At 37.1% G+C, this 18417-nt stretch overlaps 1 protein-coding gene across 10 annotated transcripts in view; it reads right to left on the bottom strand.

Moving 5' to 3' along the window:
• ALG13 (ALG13 UDP-N-acetylglucosaminyltransferase subunit) overlaps positions 1-18417 on the bottom strand; it is a 79552-nt gene that overhangs the window by 40261 nt on the left and 20874 nt on the right. For 6 of the 10 annotated variants that reach the window (XM_054471082.2, XM_054471083.2, XM_063660464.1 and 3 more), the window contains exons 4-10: positions 12076-12442; positions 11419-11502; positions 8760-8810; positions 7953-7999; positions 7185-7257; positions 2543-2624; positions 2196-2358 (exon numbers count right to left, since the gene is read on the bottom strand). In XM_054471082.2, the coding sequence (XP_054327057.1) occupies positions 2196-2358; positions 2543-2624; positions 7185-7257; positions 7953-7999; positions 8760-8810; positions 11419-11502; positions 12076-12442 (867 nt within the window). Of the gene's footprint in view, positions 1-2195; positions 2359-2542; positions 2625-7184; positions 7258-7952; positions 8000-8759; positions 8811-11418; positions 11503-12075; positions 12443-18417 lie in introns of those variants that run through there. The other 4 variants (XM_063660467.1, XM_054471089.2, XR_010125467.1 and 1 more) reach the window with 2 other exon arrangements.

Raw genomic sequence — 18417 nt, 5'->3', positions numbered from 1 at the left:
GGGTGATCCCTATGATCCCTGCCTCATTAATTTTACTGGTCTCTCTCTCTCCTCTGCTGCCTATAAGGAAGCAAGCAGCCATGTTCACCACTACAATGTAGCAGAGCTGAGGGTTACTTCTGCCAGCTGACAGCGAAAACTTGAAGCTCTCAGTCCTATAGCTGGAAGGAACTGAATGCTGCCAAGAACCATGAGTGGGGAAGTAGATCTTTCCCCAGTCAAAGCTCCAGATAAGAACTCAGTCCTGACCAACATCCTCATTACAGTCTTATGAGACACTCAGCAGAAGATCCAGCTAAGCCATGTCCAGATTCCTAATCCACATAAATTGTGAGAAAAATGTGCTGTTTTAAGCTTGCAAGTTTGTAGTAACAGTGTTACACAGCAAAACATAACTAATACACCTTGTCTTCCGACTAATGTAGTTTCCGTAAGCCTGAAGTCCTTAAGACAAGTGATCAGTGAAGAATGAAGCAACCTTTACCCTAATACATGGTTGCCACTCCTGGCAGTCCCAAATAAGCTTTAAAAACCCTCTTCTGGGCCGGGTGTGGTGACTCACGTCTGTAATCCCAGCACTTTGGGAGGCCGAGGCGGATGGATCACGAGGTCAGGAGACCGAGATCATCCTGGCTAAACCAGTGAAACCCCATCTCTACTAAAAATACAAAAAATTAGCCGGGCTTGGTGACACGCGCCTGTAGTCCCAGCTACTCGGGAGGCTGAGGCAGGAGAATTGCTTGAACCTGGGAGGCGGAGGTTGCAGTGAGCCGAGATCGCGCTACTGCACTCCAACCTGGCTGACAGAGCGAGACTCCGTCTCAAAAAAAAAAAAAGAAAAAAAATTGTAAGCTTTAAACATCCAAGAAATAGAACTGCAAGACAAAAAACACAAGGTGACACTTACCTAGCACCAAACCTATCTGAATTTGCAGGCAGAACTAGGAATTAGGAAGAAATATAAGACATGTACTTTATTATCTCAAACCCAAAGTGTTCAACTAGAGCTGTTTAACAGTTGTTTCCTCAGAGGCACACTCATAGTGCATACCAAAGGCAGACACTAAAACACTCCTAAAACTTACACTGAGAAATTTTCTACTGGCTGGATGTGTCAACTAACCTCAGTTATTACCTAGAAAATGATGGTGCTACTTTGGAATCAGTATTTTCTCAAAGTATGATCCACAGGCTACCTACATCAGAATGCTTAGGCACACTTGTTTAAAAAACAGATTCTTGGCCCCATCCTGACCTCAAATTTTGTGACAGTAGGCCCAGGAGAACCTGCCTTTCTAACAAGCACTATAATTCTTTTTTTATTTTTTATTATTACTATACTTTAAGTTTTAGGGTACATGTGCACAATGTGCAGGTTAGTTACATATGTATACATGTGCCATGCTGGTGTGCTGCACCCATTAACTCGTCATTTAGCATTAGGTATATCTCCTAATGCTATCCCTCCCCACTCTCCCCATCCCATAACAGTCCCCAGAGTGTGATGTTCCCCTTCCTGTGTCCATGTGTCTCACTGTTCAATTCCCACCTATGAGTAAGAATATGAGGTGTTTGGTTTTTTGTTCTTGCGATAGTTTACTGAGAATGACGATTTCCAATTTCATCCATGTCCCTACAAAGGACATGAACTCATCCTTTTTTATGGCTGCATAGTATTCCATGGTGTATATGTGCCACATTTTCTTAATCCAGTCTATCATTGTTGGACATTTGGGTTGGTTCCAAGTCTTTGCTATTGTGAATAGTGCCGCAATAAACATACGTGTGCATGTGTCTTTACAGCAGCATGATTTATAGTCCTTTGGGTATATACCCAGTAATGGCATGGCTGGGTCAAATGGTATTTCTAGTTCTAGATCCCTGAGGAATCGCCACACTGACTTCCACAAGGGTTGAACTAGTTTACACTAAAGTTTGAGAATCATGTAATTAGATAGTTCTGAAGTTTCTTCTAGCAATACAAAACGGACTCGAACAAAACCCCCAAGTCTGGGCATCTCACGACACATCTCTTTGGTAAAACTCTCCCCCCATTAAAAATATATATCCTGACATATGTGTACGTGTGAATATGTAATCTAACTCATAAGCTTGCCAGGCCCCTTCCACTTTCAAATGATTATGCACAGAAGTATGGAACATAATTATCATGATATCCCCTTTCTCTTTATTACCTATTCTGATTTGAACTCTTGTAATCAGTATGGGCATCCTCGCTTCCAGTCACAGCATTATTTCTGTTCTTCTTAGAACCACTTCGAAACAATTTAATCGCAGTCTTCAACTCTTCTTCATCCACAACAAACACATCTTTATAGAGAATTTCGTACAATACAGCTGAAGAAAAAATGGCCAAAATTCCAATTGTCAAAATAAGATTTATATTAACTATGTGAAAATAGTCATAATCCTGCGTGCAAATAGGTACCAACAAGGTTTTAAAGGGGCTATTCATGGTGGGTCCCTGAGTGAAAACAAGTCATCTGAAATCACACTCAAAATTTATAAAGCCTTCACATACCCTGACAAACAGCTGCACTTGACTGAAATTGCTTTGAGTACACAGAATCATAGTGACCACTACTTGAATAGCAGAGTAGAATCTAAAGAAAAACACACAGAACAATTAAGTGAATGTTACACATCTTAAAACCATGAAATTAAGATGATAATTAACTTGAAATTGAGTCTGTAGTCAGTAACTGATAACTAATTGATTTTTTTAAAGTGATTTTTAAAATCTAAATATAAGGAAATGCAACCTGTACCTCATAAAGATTTTCTTGGCAGTGACTTTTAAATGCCAAGATTAAAATCACTACTAAGGTTACACTATGAGCCTCAATCACATTAATATACCAAACAAGCCCTGATTTACAAATTTGCTAAAAAAAAAAAAAAGAAAAAAGGAACACTTAGAAATTGAGTTATTGAACATAACAGAAAGCCTAACAGATGCCAAAAGACCCAGGTAACTTCCAAGAATGACTGGAAAAATTAGGTCAAATACCCAAATACTCCAAACTCAGACTAAGGGAGGAAAGGGATTTTATTCAATTGTCTCAAGTCATCCATTTAACTGAATAGCAATATATCAATACACTACATAGCACCAATACTGCTAGAGAGACTTCCTCAATGAATTAAGGTACATCTCAGGCTACAAAAATGACAGTTTAATGTCTGAGCTGATTCCCTGAATCCCTAGAGGTTTTTTTTCCCCCCAAAACAATTCAAAGGCCATGCTTGTTAAGCAAAATTTTTTCAGTTAAAATGTTCTATGTGATGAAATTTGTTTATATAACTGTTCCAAAACCTTTCTGAATTTTTGTTGAAAAAATCTGTCTTCACCAGGTGGGGTGGTGTGTGCCTATAGTCTCAGCTACTACAGCAGGAGGGTCACTTCAGCCCAGGGGTTTGAAGCTATAGTGTGCTATGGTCTCACTTGTGAATAGCCACCACACTCCAGCCTAGGCAACATAGTGAGATCCTCCCCATCTCTTAAAAAAAAAAAAACTGTCTTATATAAGGGATATAATCCCTAGTGATTAAGGTTCTTCCATTTTGAAGGTATCAGCAACCTGAGTTACTCAAAATGATTCTGCAATCTGTGGAAAGATGTTGCCACCAAGCCTCCTTGGCAGAAAAAAAAATTATCCTAAGCATTCTTTTTTTCTGTCTTCCTACTCTTCCCTGGGCTAACTTCTCCCAATAATCCAGTTATTTGATCCCAGGTCTATTATTCTTCACTTGTCTTTTTGGAAATCACAATTCTATTTCAGTAGTAATCCATTTCAAAGTACTGAAGTCAAGTGTCAAGCTGAAGTAACTCACAGTAAAGTTTAAGTTATAAGTTTCTCCCACCACAAGGGGTATTTGCATTTAAGAGTTTATTAACCCATAAGAACAGTGAGCAGATTTTGAGCAGAGAAATCCTTTGTACTTTGGGCTACAAGAACTGGGAACTCTAAGAAATATTAATAACTAGAGGCAGTTGTTAAGGAATAAAGGAATCCAGTTAACCAGAGTGATGAATAAGCAGTTCTTATAGAAAGAAGACAGACAACTATATAATTTCTCTATTCAAGTGGCAAGAATTTCCATTTCGACTGGAAGAGGCAAAACAAGGCATGATGGCTTTTATGTTTCTGGTGGTATCCCAACATGAAATAGTAATTCATACATACTTGTGGGTGGTTGGGAGTGGGCAGATGGGATGTAATTAATGGCAGTAAACTAGTGAAAAAATGGGGTAGATCTATATTACTAAGAAGGATATTTAAAAAGAACAAGTAACAATGTTAAATATGAGCCCATTTACATTTAAAAGACAAACACAAAGAAAATGACACAGAAAGATACTCACCAATACTTAATAGTTTGTTACTTTGAAGTGCATGAGAACTAATACTTGTTACTTTGAAGGGCATAAAATTGAAGAGGATGAGTGGGGACTTTCTTACTCTACATTTCGAGACTTAATTTTATTCTCTTTTTAATGTAAGTATGTACTTCTATCTAGAGCAAATGAGCTGAGTGAAGATGGCTCGATTTCAGCTGAATACACTTAAGAAACTGAAGATAACTATGTAGAATGCAGAATTAAGTCAACACACAAGATGAAAGATGCCAAAGTGAATATTAGACATTTATTTCTATGAAAGTTTGTTCTAAAATATTTTTAGAAGGCTCATTAATAATGTTCACTGCCTATAATACAATCATTTTTATTTATTTATTTTTGAGATGGAGTCTTGCTCTGTCGCCCAGGCTGGAGTGCAGCGGCGCAATCTTGGCTCACTGCAACCTCTGCCTCCTGAGCTCAAGCGATTCTTCTGCCTCAACCTCCCGAGTAGCTGGGATTACAGGCATGCGCCACCACGCCCAGCTAATTTGGGTATTTTTAGTAGACACGGGGTTTCACCATATTGGCCGGGCTGGTCTCAATCTCCTGACCTCAAGTGATCCACCCGCCTCGACCTCCCAAAGTGCTGGGATTACAGGCGTTAGCCACCACACCCGGCCTCATTTTTAAAAATTCAATCCTGATGCCAATCTTAGGAGTGTGAACTGAGATAAAGCAACAAAGTTTTAGGCAAAGCAAAGCATCACAAAATAAAAGCACCTGGCTTTTCAATATAAACACACACTCCCACTTTATAAATTCCCAAATCAGACATATATATGCACTATCCTGTACATGCAAATACCCAAGTGCTGATAAGTATTAGCACTGTATACATGTATAGATATTTGTAGGTTGTACACACTCAAAAGGTCTGACATTTTTGTATTCTCATGGTCCCCAATGGGTAATGTTCCCCTAAATTAGCTAAATAATCTGTCTGTAAGAAACACAAGACATTTATAAATGGAACTGTGTAATTGTAGGAACTAAGTGGTGGGTACATGAATGTTTACTGCATGAGTCTTCATACTTCTCTCTGTATGAAAAATTTCAGAATACAATGTTGGGGAAAAACTGAACTGGGAGTTTAAAGATGCCTGGTAAAGATCCAAATTTCATCTCAAGCAATGCTATGTACAACTGCTTAGATACAAAAGTTAACACTCCTCTTCCTCAAACAATTCAGATTATGTCACACCTTTGCCTAAAAACTTTCCATTAGCATTTAGGGTCAAGTTTTCTGGTGTCTGAAATTTACTTTAAAATACATCAAAAAAGAAAGATGGACAGATGAATGGATCGAGGAATAGATATGTGATAAGAATACTAAGATGTTAACAGCAGACTCTAGGTGGTGGGTAGGTATATGGATGCTCACTGTAAAATTCTTTTAACTTTTCTGTATGTTTGAACATCATAATAAAATGTTGGGAAAAAGTTTCAAATGACTATTCTGTACAATGAAAAGACAAATTATTTGGCATGGCCTGCTCTACCTCTTACTATGTAACTCTAGACTATCTTTCCAGCATCACCCTCCTCACATCCAACTACTTAACTCCCAAAGGGTATCTTGCTTCTATGCCTCTGTATATAGTGTTTCCTCTGAATAGACTGCTCTTCATATTTGATGGACTCTTTTATACTCCACTTAAATGTCACTACCACCATGAAGCTTTCTAAACTCCCTCAAGCAGAAAGAAGGGCTTTTTCCCTTATGCTTTTAGCACAATTTTTTTATTATAAAACTTACCACTTTGCTGTAATTAACCCTTTGCAGGTCTGTCTTCATTGCCCCTTAAGCTCTTGGAGGGCAAGGATTTCACTGTATTAATTTTGGTGTCCCCAAAGCTCAGAAAAGAGATAATTAATGTACCCCATTCATACTTATCTTCTAAGTTATCTCCTACTCAGTCTTCTCTATTCCTAATGCTACTTCTCCTTAGTTCAGGTATTCCCCCTCGATTATCATAACAGCATCCTAACAGTTCTCCTGGTCTCTAGTCTTGTCTTGCCATCATTAGAATTGTGTCTAAATTGTGTTCCATGTTGTGAAATAAGACATATAAAACTCAAACATTGGGTAGTCGATATTTCACTAATAAAATAATCAGGATAAAGGGCTTTTCTTTTATAAACTTTTTGGAGGAGAAGCTGTATGCTGAAAAACAATTTATCTGCTGAGTATTCTCAGCTAACAACCAAGTACTTTACCAGGCAGTAGTAGACACTGTCACTTCCCTCAAGAAACGTTCAGATAATGAAAGAAATACATATGAAAACAAACACAATATAATAAATACTACGATTACTTGGGAGCTGCTAGGGGAGCACAAAGTGAGAAAATGACTCCAGGGGCATTGGGAAAGTTTCAAATACAAAGACACAAAGTATGAAAGGCAGAATACCTGGAAGCATGGCATAAAAAGGATGGAAGAAAATGAAGCTGGTTTGGGACCTTTCAGGATGCTGAATGCCTAGCTTCAAAGTTTGAACCTTATCCTTTTTAGTCACTGAGAAGCCAATTAGGGTTTGGGGTGGCTTTTTTCCTATCACAAAGAAATGACGATCAGGTCTGTTTAGAGGGCTAACAACACTGAGATTAACGACTAGAGAGGAAAATGCTAGTAACAGAGAAACCTGTCATTCAGACTATGCTTTTCATTAATTAGGTTAAAAATGATTTAATATCCAGGCAAGCCAGAAGCATCATTCAACTTCTTTTATATAAGTCAACATTCACTCATCTTCTTACCTTGTCTTCATAGCCATTATCTGTGACATAAGTTGGAGGTTTTCCAGGAAAGCGATAAAGAATGAAATCCCGACTATATGGGGAAAACAAAGGTAAGTGGGAAGACATAATTTGGCATATGTAAGAGATAGTTATAGGAACAACTATTTGTGCTTTTAAGTTGCCTACCTTATTCATATAAAGTAATATAAATATCCGGTTTAATGTTTGGCTTTAAAATAATCCAAAACGGCTAAATGATGTTAATTCAAGGTAGACAGCTAATTGCCCCTAAAGTCCTATGGATTTTTTTTTAATGTATCTTAATTTGGGAGGAGAAGGGGTAAAGACAACCAATTATCAATTGTATGTATGTCTGTGAGTTGGGGGGTGGTGCTCTCCTTTATTTAAAGCAGAGGTTGGCAATTTTTTTGGCAAAAGGCTAGAAAATAGGCATTTCAGCTTTTGCAGACTATATGGTTTATTCAACTTTGCTTTGGTACCATGAAAGCAGCCACAGACAATGCATAAGTGAATGAGCATAACTGTGTTCCAACAAAGCTTTACAGACACTGAAATTTGAATTTTATATAATTTTTCCATCCCATGAAACATTCTTCTTTTGACTTTTCAACCATTTAAAATATTTTAACACTTTTTCTTAGCTTTCTTCATTCTAGGTATCAATACATCAAATCTCAAATTTCCCCAATCCTGAAGAGACCGTTGAGATCTTATAAACACATGCATGCACATACCCACTCTCAAAGAAAAGAGGATATAACTTACTTATAAATTAGAGAAAGAGCTCTTATTTCCAGCTGGCCAGCACTTTCCTAAACATAAATAGTGTATTGAGTTTTAAAAAACATTCTGTAGCTAGGAGGTAGTTTTTTCAAGTACAACAAATTTTTAGCTGCTTAGCACTGTTTTAGATGAAGAATTTGTAGAACACACTATAACCTGTTTTAAGGCTTGGAATACTGTGATAGCTACTTATTAACATGAACTTATCCTGAAAAAAGGATCTAAAGCCCTACTTAGCCATTAAGTAATAAGCACAGTTAATATGAGAGATTTTAAAAACATAATAAAAATGGAACTAGTATAATAAAAAGGCAGTAGGGATTTAGTAAATGTGTTTCTTAAGTCCAGAACTATGGAATTAACTTTATCACATAAAAATTATTTCTAAATAAAGTATGAATTTATGAATTTTACTCCCACATAAAAGGAAGACAACTACAAATCAGGGGAATTGTTTAATAACAAAATAATGACCTCTTGGTAAAATTCATTACCACCCTCCTCCCCCGTTAAAGTGAAAAGGCTTAAGCTTGTCCTGTTTCCAAGTAGTGTATACTCTTTTGCTAGTCTATGGTTGATGGGATTGTTAACACACAATTATCAATATTCAACACAAAACAATAGGTCAATTGCCAGCCTCTAAACTTATGCAAGAACTATTGGATTCAACACAGCTGGCTACTAAATAAAATATTTGGGGTCTGGCTAAAATAATACAGTTGAATGAATAAATTTACATTACTATTCCAAATAACTCCGAAAAGATTAAACCCCCATATTTGATCTTACCTTGGGATCTCCCAACCGTTCCAGGTATTTCTCAAAAGATCCCTCCACATACTTCAAAAATAAAACAAACTCGACTTAACCAAATACACAGAATTACTGAAATCTGATTATATTCTACAATATTATCCTGCAATGCGTTTTTTGCTCAGCTCAACAATTATGGTGTAAGTTTCTACTTTGCACAGCACCTCAAGAAGATTTGCACATACACAAAAGTCATGAGTGGAGAAAAGCTGGAGTATAAAAGTATCTTAGGAATTGGTCCTGGCATATCCACATACCAGTACATTTCATCAAATGGTATGCTTTCGAGTTTCATTTGAAATGCCAACTTGTCATTTATGACAATTTTCATAAATCAAGCAAGACCAGTATTTCTAAGGATTTCAAATTTGACAAGACATGCATTTACAACATTAAACTGAGAAACTTTAAAGAGAATTTCATTAGTTTCTAAAAAGACCATGGGACTTTTTAGGGGTGATGGAAACATTCCATATCTTGACTGCAGTGGTAGTTCCATGATTGCATATCATCTCCAAAACTAAAAATGGTAAACTTAAAATGATGAGTTTTATTGAATGTAAAATATGCCTCAATAAAAATGAAATTAAACTCAGGGACTGTAATAGATTTATTTCTAGTTCCATGGATACATATCACTAGACTTTTAAAAAATCATTTAAATTTTCCTTTTAAAAAGTTTTGAGATATAAATGACATACAGGCTGGGTGTTGTGGCTCACGCCTGTAATCCCAGCACTTTGGGAGGACGAGGCGGGCAGATCATGAGGTCAGGAGATCAAGACCATCCTGGCTAACATGGTGAAACCCCATCTCTACTAAAAATACAAAAAAATTAGCCGGGCATGGTGACGGGCACCAGTAGTCCCAGCTACTTGGGAGGCTGAGGCAGGAGAATGGCATGAACCCAGGAGGCGGAGCTTACAGTGAGCCGAGATCGTGCCACTGCACTCCAGCCTGGGCGAAAGAGCAAGACTCCGTCTCAAAAAATAAATAAATGACATACAATAAACTGCACAATTTAAATAGTACAAATTTTGACTTATGTATACACCCATGAAATCATCATCACAATTGAGATGGTGAATATATCACTTCCATAAGTACCTTTGTGCCCCTCTATAACTGATATATAACCACTGATCTGCTGTCACTACAGATTGGCTTGTATTTTTTCTAGAGTTTTATATAAGGGAAATCAAACAGTATAAACTTTGCATGGGGTCTGGTTTCTATCACTCAGTATTGAGATTCATTTACGTAGTTTTAAAATTTTACACACATCTTTGTTACCCAAAATGTTGTCCACAAACCAATAGCAAGCATTACTTCAGTTTGTTAAAAATGCAGAAATCTCCACTGTGCGCAGTGGCTCACACTTGTAGTCCCAGCACTTTGGGAGGCCAAGGCAGGCAGATCACTTGAACCCAGGAGTCTGAGACCAGTCTGGGCAACATGGCGAAACGCCATCTCTACTAAAAACACAAAAAACTTAGCCCAGTGAGGTGGCGTGTGCCTGTAGTCCCAAGTTACTTTGAAGGCTGAGGTGGGAGGATTGCTTCAGCCTTGTAGGCAGAGGCTGCAGCGAGCCGTGATCCTGCCACTGCACTCCAGCCTGGGCAACAGAGTAAGACCCTGTCTCAAGGTAAGAAAAAAAAAGAAATCTCGGGCCCCAACTCAGACCTACTGAATCAAAACCTGTATTTTAACAAGATCTCCAGGTGATTTGTATGCACAGAAATACTTGAGACGCACTGCTTTACACTATGGTCTTGCATTTGAAGTAATGTTACTAATAATCCTTTCCCCAGGTGTAGAGAAGACTACAATGAACTTCAAGGTAACAAGCTTTTAAGTCAAGAAGTCTTCACATAGTTTTAAAATTCACTGAAACCAGTTGAGAAAATTAAGAGTAAAACTCGAACAGCAGGCAAATACCCACAATAAACAGAAGAAACAAATAGCACTGCAAGGGCCAGAAGTGTTTAAAAAAAAAAAGAAAAGGAAGCCTCCAATTTCATTAACAAGAATTCAAATACCTGAAGGTGTACAAATATGTCTTCTGTAAGTTGTTTTACCTAAAGTTAATCATTAGTGGCAGAGCTCTAATTATACAATTTGTGACATGGAAAGACTAGATACTTAGACTCATTTGTTCCCTTACAATTAAGTTTTACAAGATTCCTCAAATTGACTGGCTGAAGATTATTGTACACAGGATTAAGCAAGAAAATAGAGGCGGTTCCCATTTTTACGTATTTTAAAATATGCATTGCAAAATATTAACAGAGCCAAACTTTTCATAAACTATTATTAATTGTTCAATAAAACTGTATGGATAATATAAAACAGCAATCAAAATGTAACTTTTTAGGGTCTGGAGTTCTTGGCGTAGGACGAGGTAAGTACTGGGAAAATGTAGATTATTCTTGATTTTTAATTAGAGTCCTAAACAACCTAATTCTAGCAGAGGGTCAAGAAGCATGTTAGCTACTGGGAAGGGAGCCAGTTGGGAATTATATATTTGCTATTGAGGAGACTGCATGATATAGTTTAATTTTGGTAGGTGCTCACAATTATTTTTCCACCTGCTACATACTCTACCAGTTCTCCCCTGGGTATGTATTCTACTTACAGACTCAAAAGTTTGTTGATTTTCCCTCATATATGAGACACAAGCCTTCCTGATTTCCAAATGATGGACCTGGCTGCAAAACAACTAAAAAGAAGAGAAAGACCAGCCCACTGTCAGTAGTCATTTAAAATAGGCACTTCTAAATCAAGACTATGAACTGGACACTTAATGCTTCCTTATTCAGAACATATGTAGGAAATTGGGAAATTAAATCATCTTACTAAAAGTTTTTTTTAATATCATCTTCAACGAAATGGGGGAAGGATGACTGTCATGCCCCATCCCCTTTTCTACTCCTTATGTGCACAGCCTATAATTTTTTTCTTAGGCATTAAAATTAGAGGAAGCAGAGGATGCTTACAAAGGATCAAGATATATTTCAAAGTTGTCTTTAGCCTCCTTACCTTACCCCTCCTACATTACAAACCGGCATTTAAAAAAACAGAAAAGATGGCAAAGGTACAGCAATATAGACTATTCAGCAAAGGCATGCACCAAGCTAATAAGAACAGGCAGCTTCTCTCTAGGACCTGACAGGCCTGATGTTTTCACTAGAAAGCAGGGGAGTTTTTTTGTTTCTTCTGGCAAACTACAGGACCATCCCATGTCTCAAACTCTGAAAACTCAGTACAGGGAAGATATATGTTTTCCTTTTACCTGCTCCGAAATAGCCCGAAAGAGGCAAGAGGCATCCTTGGCAGTCAGCTTTCGAAACAGCCCTAAGCTGCCTAAATATTCATCCATTGATGCCTCATTCAAAGACTTCTGGCTGCAGTAGTTTTTCCATCCTTTATGCATTTTGTACAGGGTGGGGGTAAGAGGGAGTAGAAAAAAAGTGTGGCAAGAGGGAAAAAGCAGGGTGCAGGTAGGATGGGTAGCAGTAACAAGGGCTTGCTTATGCAGGTATCCGGAAAGCAGCCCAAAGTCTAGGCCTGAGAAGGCAGTTGAAGTCAGCGCTGCAGAATCTTGGCACTTCCCAGGAGCAGAAGCAATGGACTTGGCTTGCCCAGGACAAGTCAGGACCCTGTGAAAAGAAGAGGAAGAGCCAATCCTCCTAGGAATAGGGAACTCAGACTGAGCAGGAGACATGGGAGGGAGGGAGAAAGTGCTTAGAGTTACCTCCTTGGGAAAGAGTGGGATTAACCCAATCAGACCAAGGTTGAGAAAAGTATGCATAAGCAGCTGAGCTTTGGGTCTAGAAGGAAACTGACTTTGCAGCTTAACTCAGGGCAACTGCTGCACGAGGCTGAAAAGGGACTACAATAAGGCTCAGGTGTGTAGGATGCAGCCTGGTCCACATTACATTGCTTTAAGAATTGCTTTAAGATCTCTAGCTGAATTTTCAACTACAGTCTCTCCCCAAATTCCCTGCTCCTTTCATAGTTTCAGGCAAACATGGAGGGAGAGAATCTTCATGAACCTAGTTAACCAGTAAGCATTTGCATTAATACCTTTTTAATACACACAAAAAAGGAGAAGGAACTTCCCTTAATCTATAGCGGCAGAGGGCACAGTTCAAGCTAAGTGCCATGGCTATTACCTGGATATTTCAGATATAGGGTTGAAGTAATCTTCTCTTTTAATTCTAGATAATAATCTCTGCCAGGATCACAGAAACTAAATCTTATTAGCCATGCTAGGGAAACCTTATACAATTCTTGACTAATGCCTCCAAACTATTATACGGCACCAATAAAAAAGAAAAATGCAAAAAAGTGTGTTTCTTTAAAAATGGAAATAAAAATTTAAATGGAAGCAGCATGAAAATATCCACAAACTAATAGACTACATTTGAAATGGTATGGTAGAGTATGAGATGAGTTGGACAATGAGAGATGTGTTTCAATGTTTTACTAGTGTACTTTTCCAGATACATTACTCTGGATTCTGAGAAAACCAAAGAAAATACTAAGTGCCAAAGGCAGGCCCAATTGCTTGTTTTATTTGTTCCTATTATCTATACTATCTAGTGTCTTTTATTTTTATTTAAATGCAAAAATCCAATTCCTTTCTTACATTTTTTAAGTATTAAAAAACAAATAGGTCAAAAGCTGGCTTTAGAGAAGGCACAACATTAAGCTGCTTTCAAAATTGTTTTTTCCTTTTTTTTTTTTGTATCTGTGGATCCAGTAGTAATCATGACTGCTCCCTCTAGGAAAAGCAGCAATATTTTATAATTTAGGAATAAAATAATGTTTGACATGGTAAAAAAGGAATAAATCTTGACTTCCTTAGCATGCCAATTTGAAATTACCTTAATTTCTTTTTTTTTTTTTTTAAAGGGTCTCACTCTGTCACCCAGGCTGAAGTGCAAGTGCAGTGGTGTAAACACAGCTGACTGCAGCCTCAACCTCCTGGGCTCAAACAATCCTCCTACCTCAGCCTCCCAAGTAGCTAAGACCAAAGGTGCATGCCACCACACCCAGCTAATTTTTCTATTTTCTGTAGAGATGGGGTCTTGCCACATTGCCCAGCTGGTCTCAAACTCCTGGGTTAAAGCTGTCCTCCCACCTCAGCTTCACAATGTGCTGGAATTACAGGCATGAGCCACCATGTCCAGCCACTAATTTCTTTTTTAAAGAAACTGTAACACTGGAGAAGTGATGCCTTTTGCAAAAGTTCTGAAACACACCGTTTGGGAAGAGAGATTGCCATCTTTCGTTAAGGTCACTAATTCACTGAGAAAAATTAAGGGTTATAATTTGGCCAGGCATGATGGCTCACGCCTGTGATCCCAGCCCTTTGGGAGGCCGAGGCGGGCAGATCACGAGGTCAGGAGATGGAGACTATCCTGCCTAACACGGTGAAACCCCATCTCTACTAAAAATACAAAAAATTAGCTGGGCGTGGTGGTGGGCGCCTGTAGTCCCAGCTACTTGGGAGGCTGAGGCAGGAGAACGGCGTGAGCCGAGATCACACCACTGCACTCCAGCCTGGGCAACAGAGCGAGACTCCGTCTCAAAAAAAAAAAAAAAAAAAGGGATTATAATTTAAAAGTTAATTTGTTTCCAGCATATTGTACTTGTAAAGAAAAACACAAATGCTTCACATCTGCTTTTTAAACTAAAAATAAGTGTGATATATAAAACAATGCAATCTAAATGCTTCATTTTGAGGAAGGGAATGGGGGAAGGGAAAATCAGGAGAAGGAGGGAGAGAATCAGAAAAGTAACAGAAAACTGAAAACAAAAAACACAGGTAGGGACAGGAAGACAAAAGGAGACAGAGCAAGAGAAAAGTAACACACAGGGAAGCATACAGTAGATCCACACAAATATGGTCCATTGATTTTTGACAAAGGTGCAAAATCAGTTGAATAGAAAAAAGATAGCATTTTCATCAAGTGGTGCCAGAACAATTGACCATCCACATGCAAAAAAAAGGATCCTCAACCTATACCTCACACCTTGTACTATAATTAACTCAAAGTGGTATAAATGTAAAATAAAACTTCAAAATTTTAAAAAATAAAACATAGGAGAAAATCTTTAAGATCCTGAGTTAGGCAGTGAGTTCTCAGATACATAACAGAAAAAAAAATTCACTCAATTTTATCAAAATTAAAAACTTTTGCTCTGCAAATGACATTGTTAGGAGAATGAAAATACAAGCCATAGACTGGAAGAAAATATTTTTACATCACATATCTAACCAGAAAAACTTTGTACCAAAATATATAAAGAACTCTGAAAAGTCAACGATAAAAAAAATCCAATTTCTTAAATAAACAAAAGATTTGAATACACATTTCACCAAAGATATAAGAATGGCTAATGAGCACATAAAAAGATATTCAAAATCATTGATCTTTAGGAAAATGAAAATTAGAACCACAATAAGACATCATTACATACCCACCAGGATAGCTGTAATAAACAATACAAACAATAACAAGCATTAACAAGGATTGGAGAAACTGGTCCTAAGAAGATGGAAGCAAAAACTGTATGATTCCAAAAGGAATATGATTCCATTTATATGAAATATGCCAAAAGGGTAAATCTAGAGACAGAAAGCAGATGAAGTGGTTGCCCGGGGCTGGAGTGGAAATAGGCATTGACTACAAATAAGCACAAAAAATCTTTCTGGAATAATAAAAATCTTCTAAAACTATTTTGTGGTGATATGTGCACAATTCTGTATATTCACTAAAAATTAAATTGTACTCTTAAAACTGGTAAATTTAACAGCTTTCAGATATGTCACATACCATATAATTCACCCACTTAAAGTATACAATTCAATGGTTTGTTGTATAGAGTTGTGCATCCATCACCATAATCAACTTTAGAACATTCTCTTTATCCCAAAATAAAACTCTGCATCCTGTAGCTGTCAACCTCTAATCCCTCTATCCCCACCAACCCCAGAAAACCACTAATCTACTTCCTGAATCTACAGATTTCCATATTCTGAACACTTCAAACAAATGGGATCATAAAGTATGTGGTCTGGTGTGACTTGCTTCTTTTACTTAGTTTAGCATAAGGTTTTCAAAGTCCACCCATGTTGGAGCATGGTGCATCACTACATAGTTCAATCCCCTGCATAAACCAAAATTTGTTTATCCATTCACTAGTTGATAGAAATTTGGGTTGTTCCCACTTTTGGGCTATTATGAATAATATTTCCATAAATATTCACATGCAAGTTTTTATTTGGACTTATGTTTTCAAGTATCTTAGGTATATACCTAGGAGTGGAGTTACTGGATCATATGGTAACTCTATTTAACCTAATGTTAGGAACTGTTTTTCAGAGCAACTGCACCATTTTACATTCTTATCAATAGTGTATGAGGGTTCCATTTTCTCTAGATTCTTATCAACACGTGTTATTTTCCATCTTTTGATTATAGTAAACCTGGTGGGTGTGAAGTGGTATCTCACTGTGGTTTTGATTTGCGTTTCCCCAGTGGCTAATGATATTGAGCATCTTTTCATCTGCTTATTGGCCATTTGTCTATCTTTAATGAGATACCACTACATACTAACTAAAATAATTTTTTTAACTGACAATACAAAGTGTTGAAAAGGATGCAAAACTGGAACTCTCATATGTTGCTAGTGGGAATGTAAAATAGTACAACCACTGTGGAAAACAGTTTAACAGTTTCTTATAAAATTGAACAGAATTACCATATGATCAAGCAATCCCACTTCTAGGTAACTACATAAAATAAATGGTAACACCAAAACCTCTATGTGAATGTTTATAGTAGCTTTATCCATAATCATGAGCTCTCCAAAACTGGAAACAATCTAAACATTTTTCAACTGGTGAATGGACAAAAACTGTGGTACATTCAAACAATAGAATACTTCCTAGGAATAGAAAATAATGAAATATTGATACATAAAAGAACACGTATCTCAAATGTAACATGCGAAGCGAAAAAAGACATGAGTCAAAAGGCTACACACTGTATGCCTGCATTTATATGACATTGAAAAAGGCCAAACTATAGGAAGGGAAAACAGATTAGTTTTTGCCAGTAGTTAGGGTTGAAGGGCTGACTACGAAGAGAAAGGATAAATGGGGGCACTGGAACTGTTCTGCATCTCGACTGTGGTAGTGGTTACATGATTATGCGTTTGTCAAAATTATAGAACTATATAAGAAAACAGGCCAATTTTACTGTATTTAAATTTAACAGTTAAGTAAAACAAAACAGCAGAAGACATATAACAGAGTTGAGGAGCTCACAGAATAGTCAACAATATTGGGAAGAAAAAATAAGAAAATCAGATTATCAATCTAGGAAAGCCAACATCTAACCAACAGGAAGCCCGAAGTGAAATGAAGAGAGCAGAGGGAAAGAAATGATAATGATGATGATGATGATTAGGACAATATAAAAAACTTCTAGCACTGTAGAACACGAGTATCCATATTGAGACTGAAAGGGTCCATGAAGTAGCCACAACAATGAAAGCAAAAAAGATCATCCCTGGACATAACAATAAAGTTTCTGAAGTCAGGGGATAAAGAGAAGATCCTAAAGCTTTCACAGAAGAAAAACAGTTTATACACAAAAGAACACAAATAAGAACACAATATAGTTCTCAAAAGAAAAACTAGGATTCAGAAAACAATGAAGCTCTAGATTAGAGGGGAAGTTATTTCCAACCTTTATTTCTATTGCAAGCTATCAAATGAAAGAGTAAAACAAGGTGTTTTTAGAAAAAAAAAAAGATTCAAAAATGTTGCCACCCTTTCTCAGAAAAGCTACTTTGAAGACATGTGAAACCAAAATAAAGAATTTTTTTTAAAAGTCTGGGGGTGGAAGGGAGCAATCTTGGAAATAGGAGATTCAACACAAGAGAAAAGCAAAGAGAAATTACAGGATAAGGATGAAGGGGAAATCACAGGAAGATAGACACTCAGAAGGACTAGAAAATAAGCATTTCCAAAAATAGGACAGAGAACTCCAGTGTGGATATCTCAGAAAAGATAATAAAGGTTTAGATAACTCGATGTGTTTGAATACAATGAGAGATGTACACTTCTGTTGGAGAGTTTGGAGATGTTACTATCAAAAACTGGGAAAATGATGAAATAACAAAATGAGATAAAACAAAGTTTTACAGGAAAGGAAATAAAATCATTGAACACTACATGGCTCAGATGTGAATAATACTGTAGTTAAGCAGTCATAATAATGTCAACATTGAAAATGAATCTCACAGAACTGATAAAACTAAATTAGGAGGATGGGAAGGAAAATGGGGAAGAGAAAAAAGAAAAAGTCTCCTCTTTGGGATCTCATTACCCCTCTTTCAACAATGGACAGATAACCTAGACAGAAAATCAATTAGGAAACATTAGACTTGAATTATACTTTACACCAAATGGACCTAACAGACATATACAGAATATTCAATCCAACAGCAACAGAATACACATTCTTGCTATGCACACATGGACCATTCTCCAGGATAGATCATATTGTTAGGCTAAAAAACAAGTCTTACCAAATTTAAGGAAATTGAAATCATA

The sequence above is a fragment of the Pongo pygmaeus genome, chromosome X (genome assembly GCF_028885625.2).
Source record: "Pongo pygmaeus isolate AG05252 chromosome X, NHGRI_mPonPyg2-v2.0_pri, whole genome shotgun sequence".
In the NCBI taxonomy this organism is placed as follows: domain Eukaryota; kingdom Metazoa; phylum Chordata; class Mammalia; order Primates; family Hominidae; genus Pongo; species Pongo pygmaeus.
This window is presented reverse-complemented; position numbering and strand designations above follow the sequence as displayed.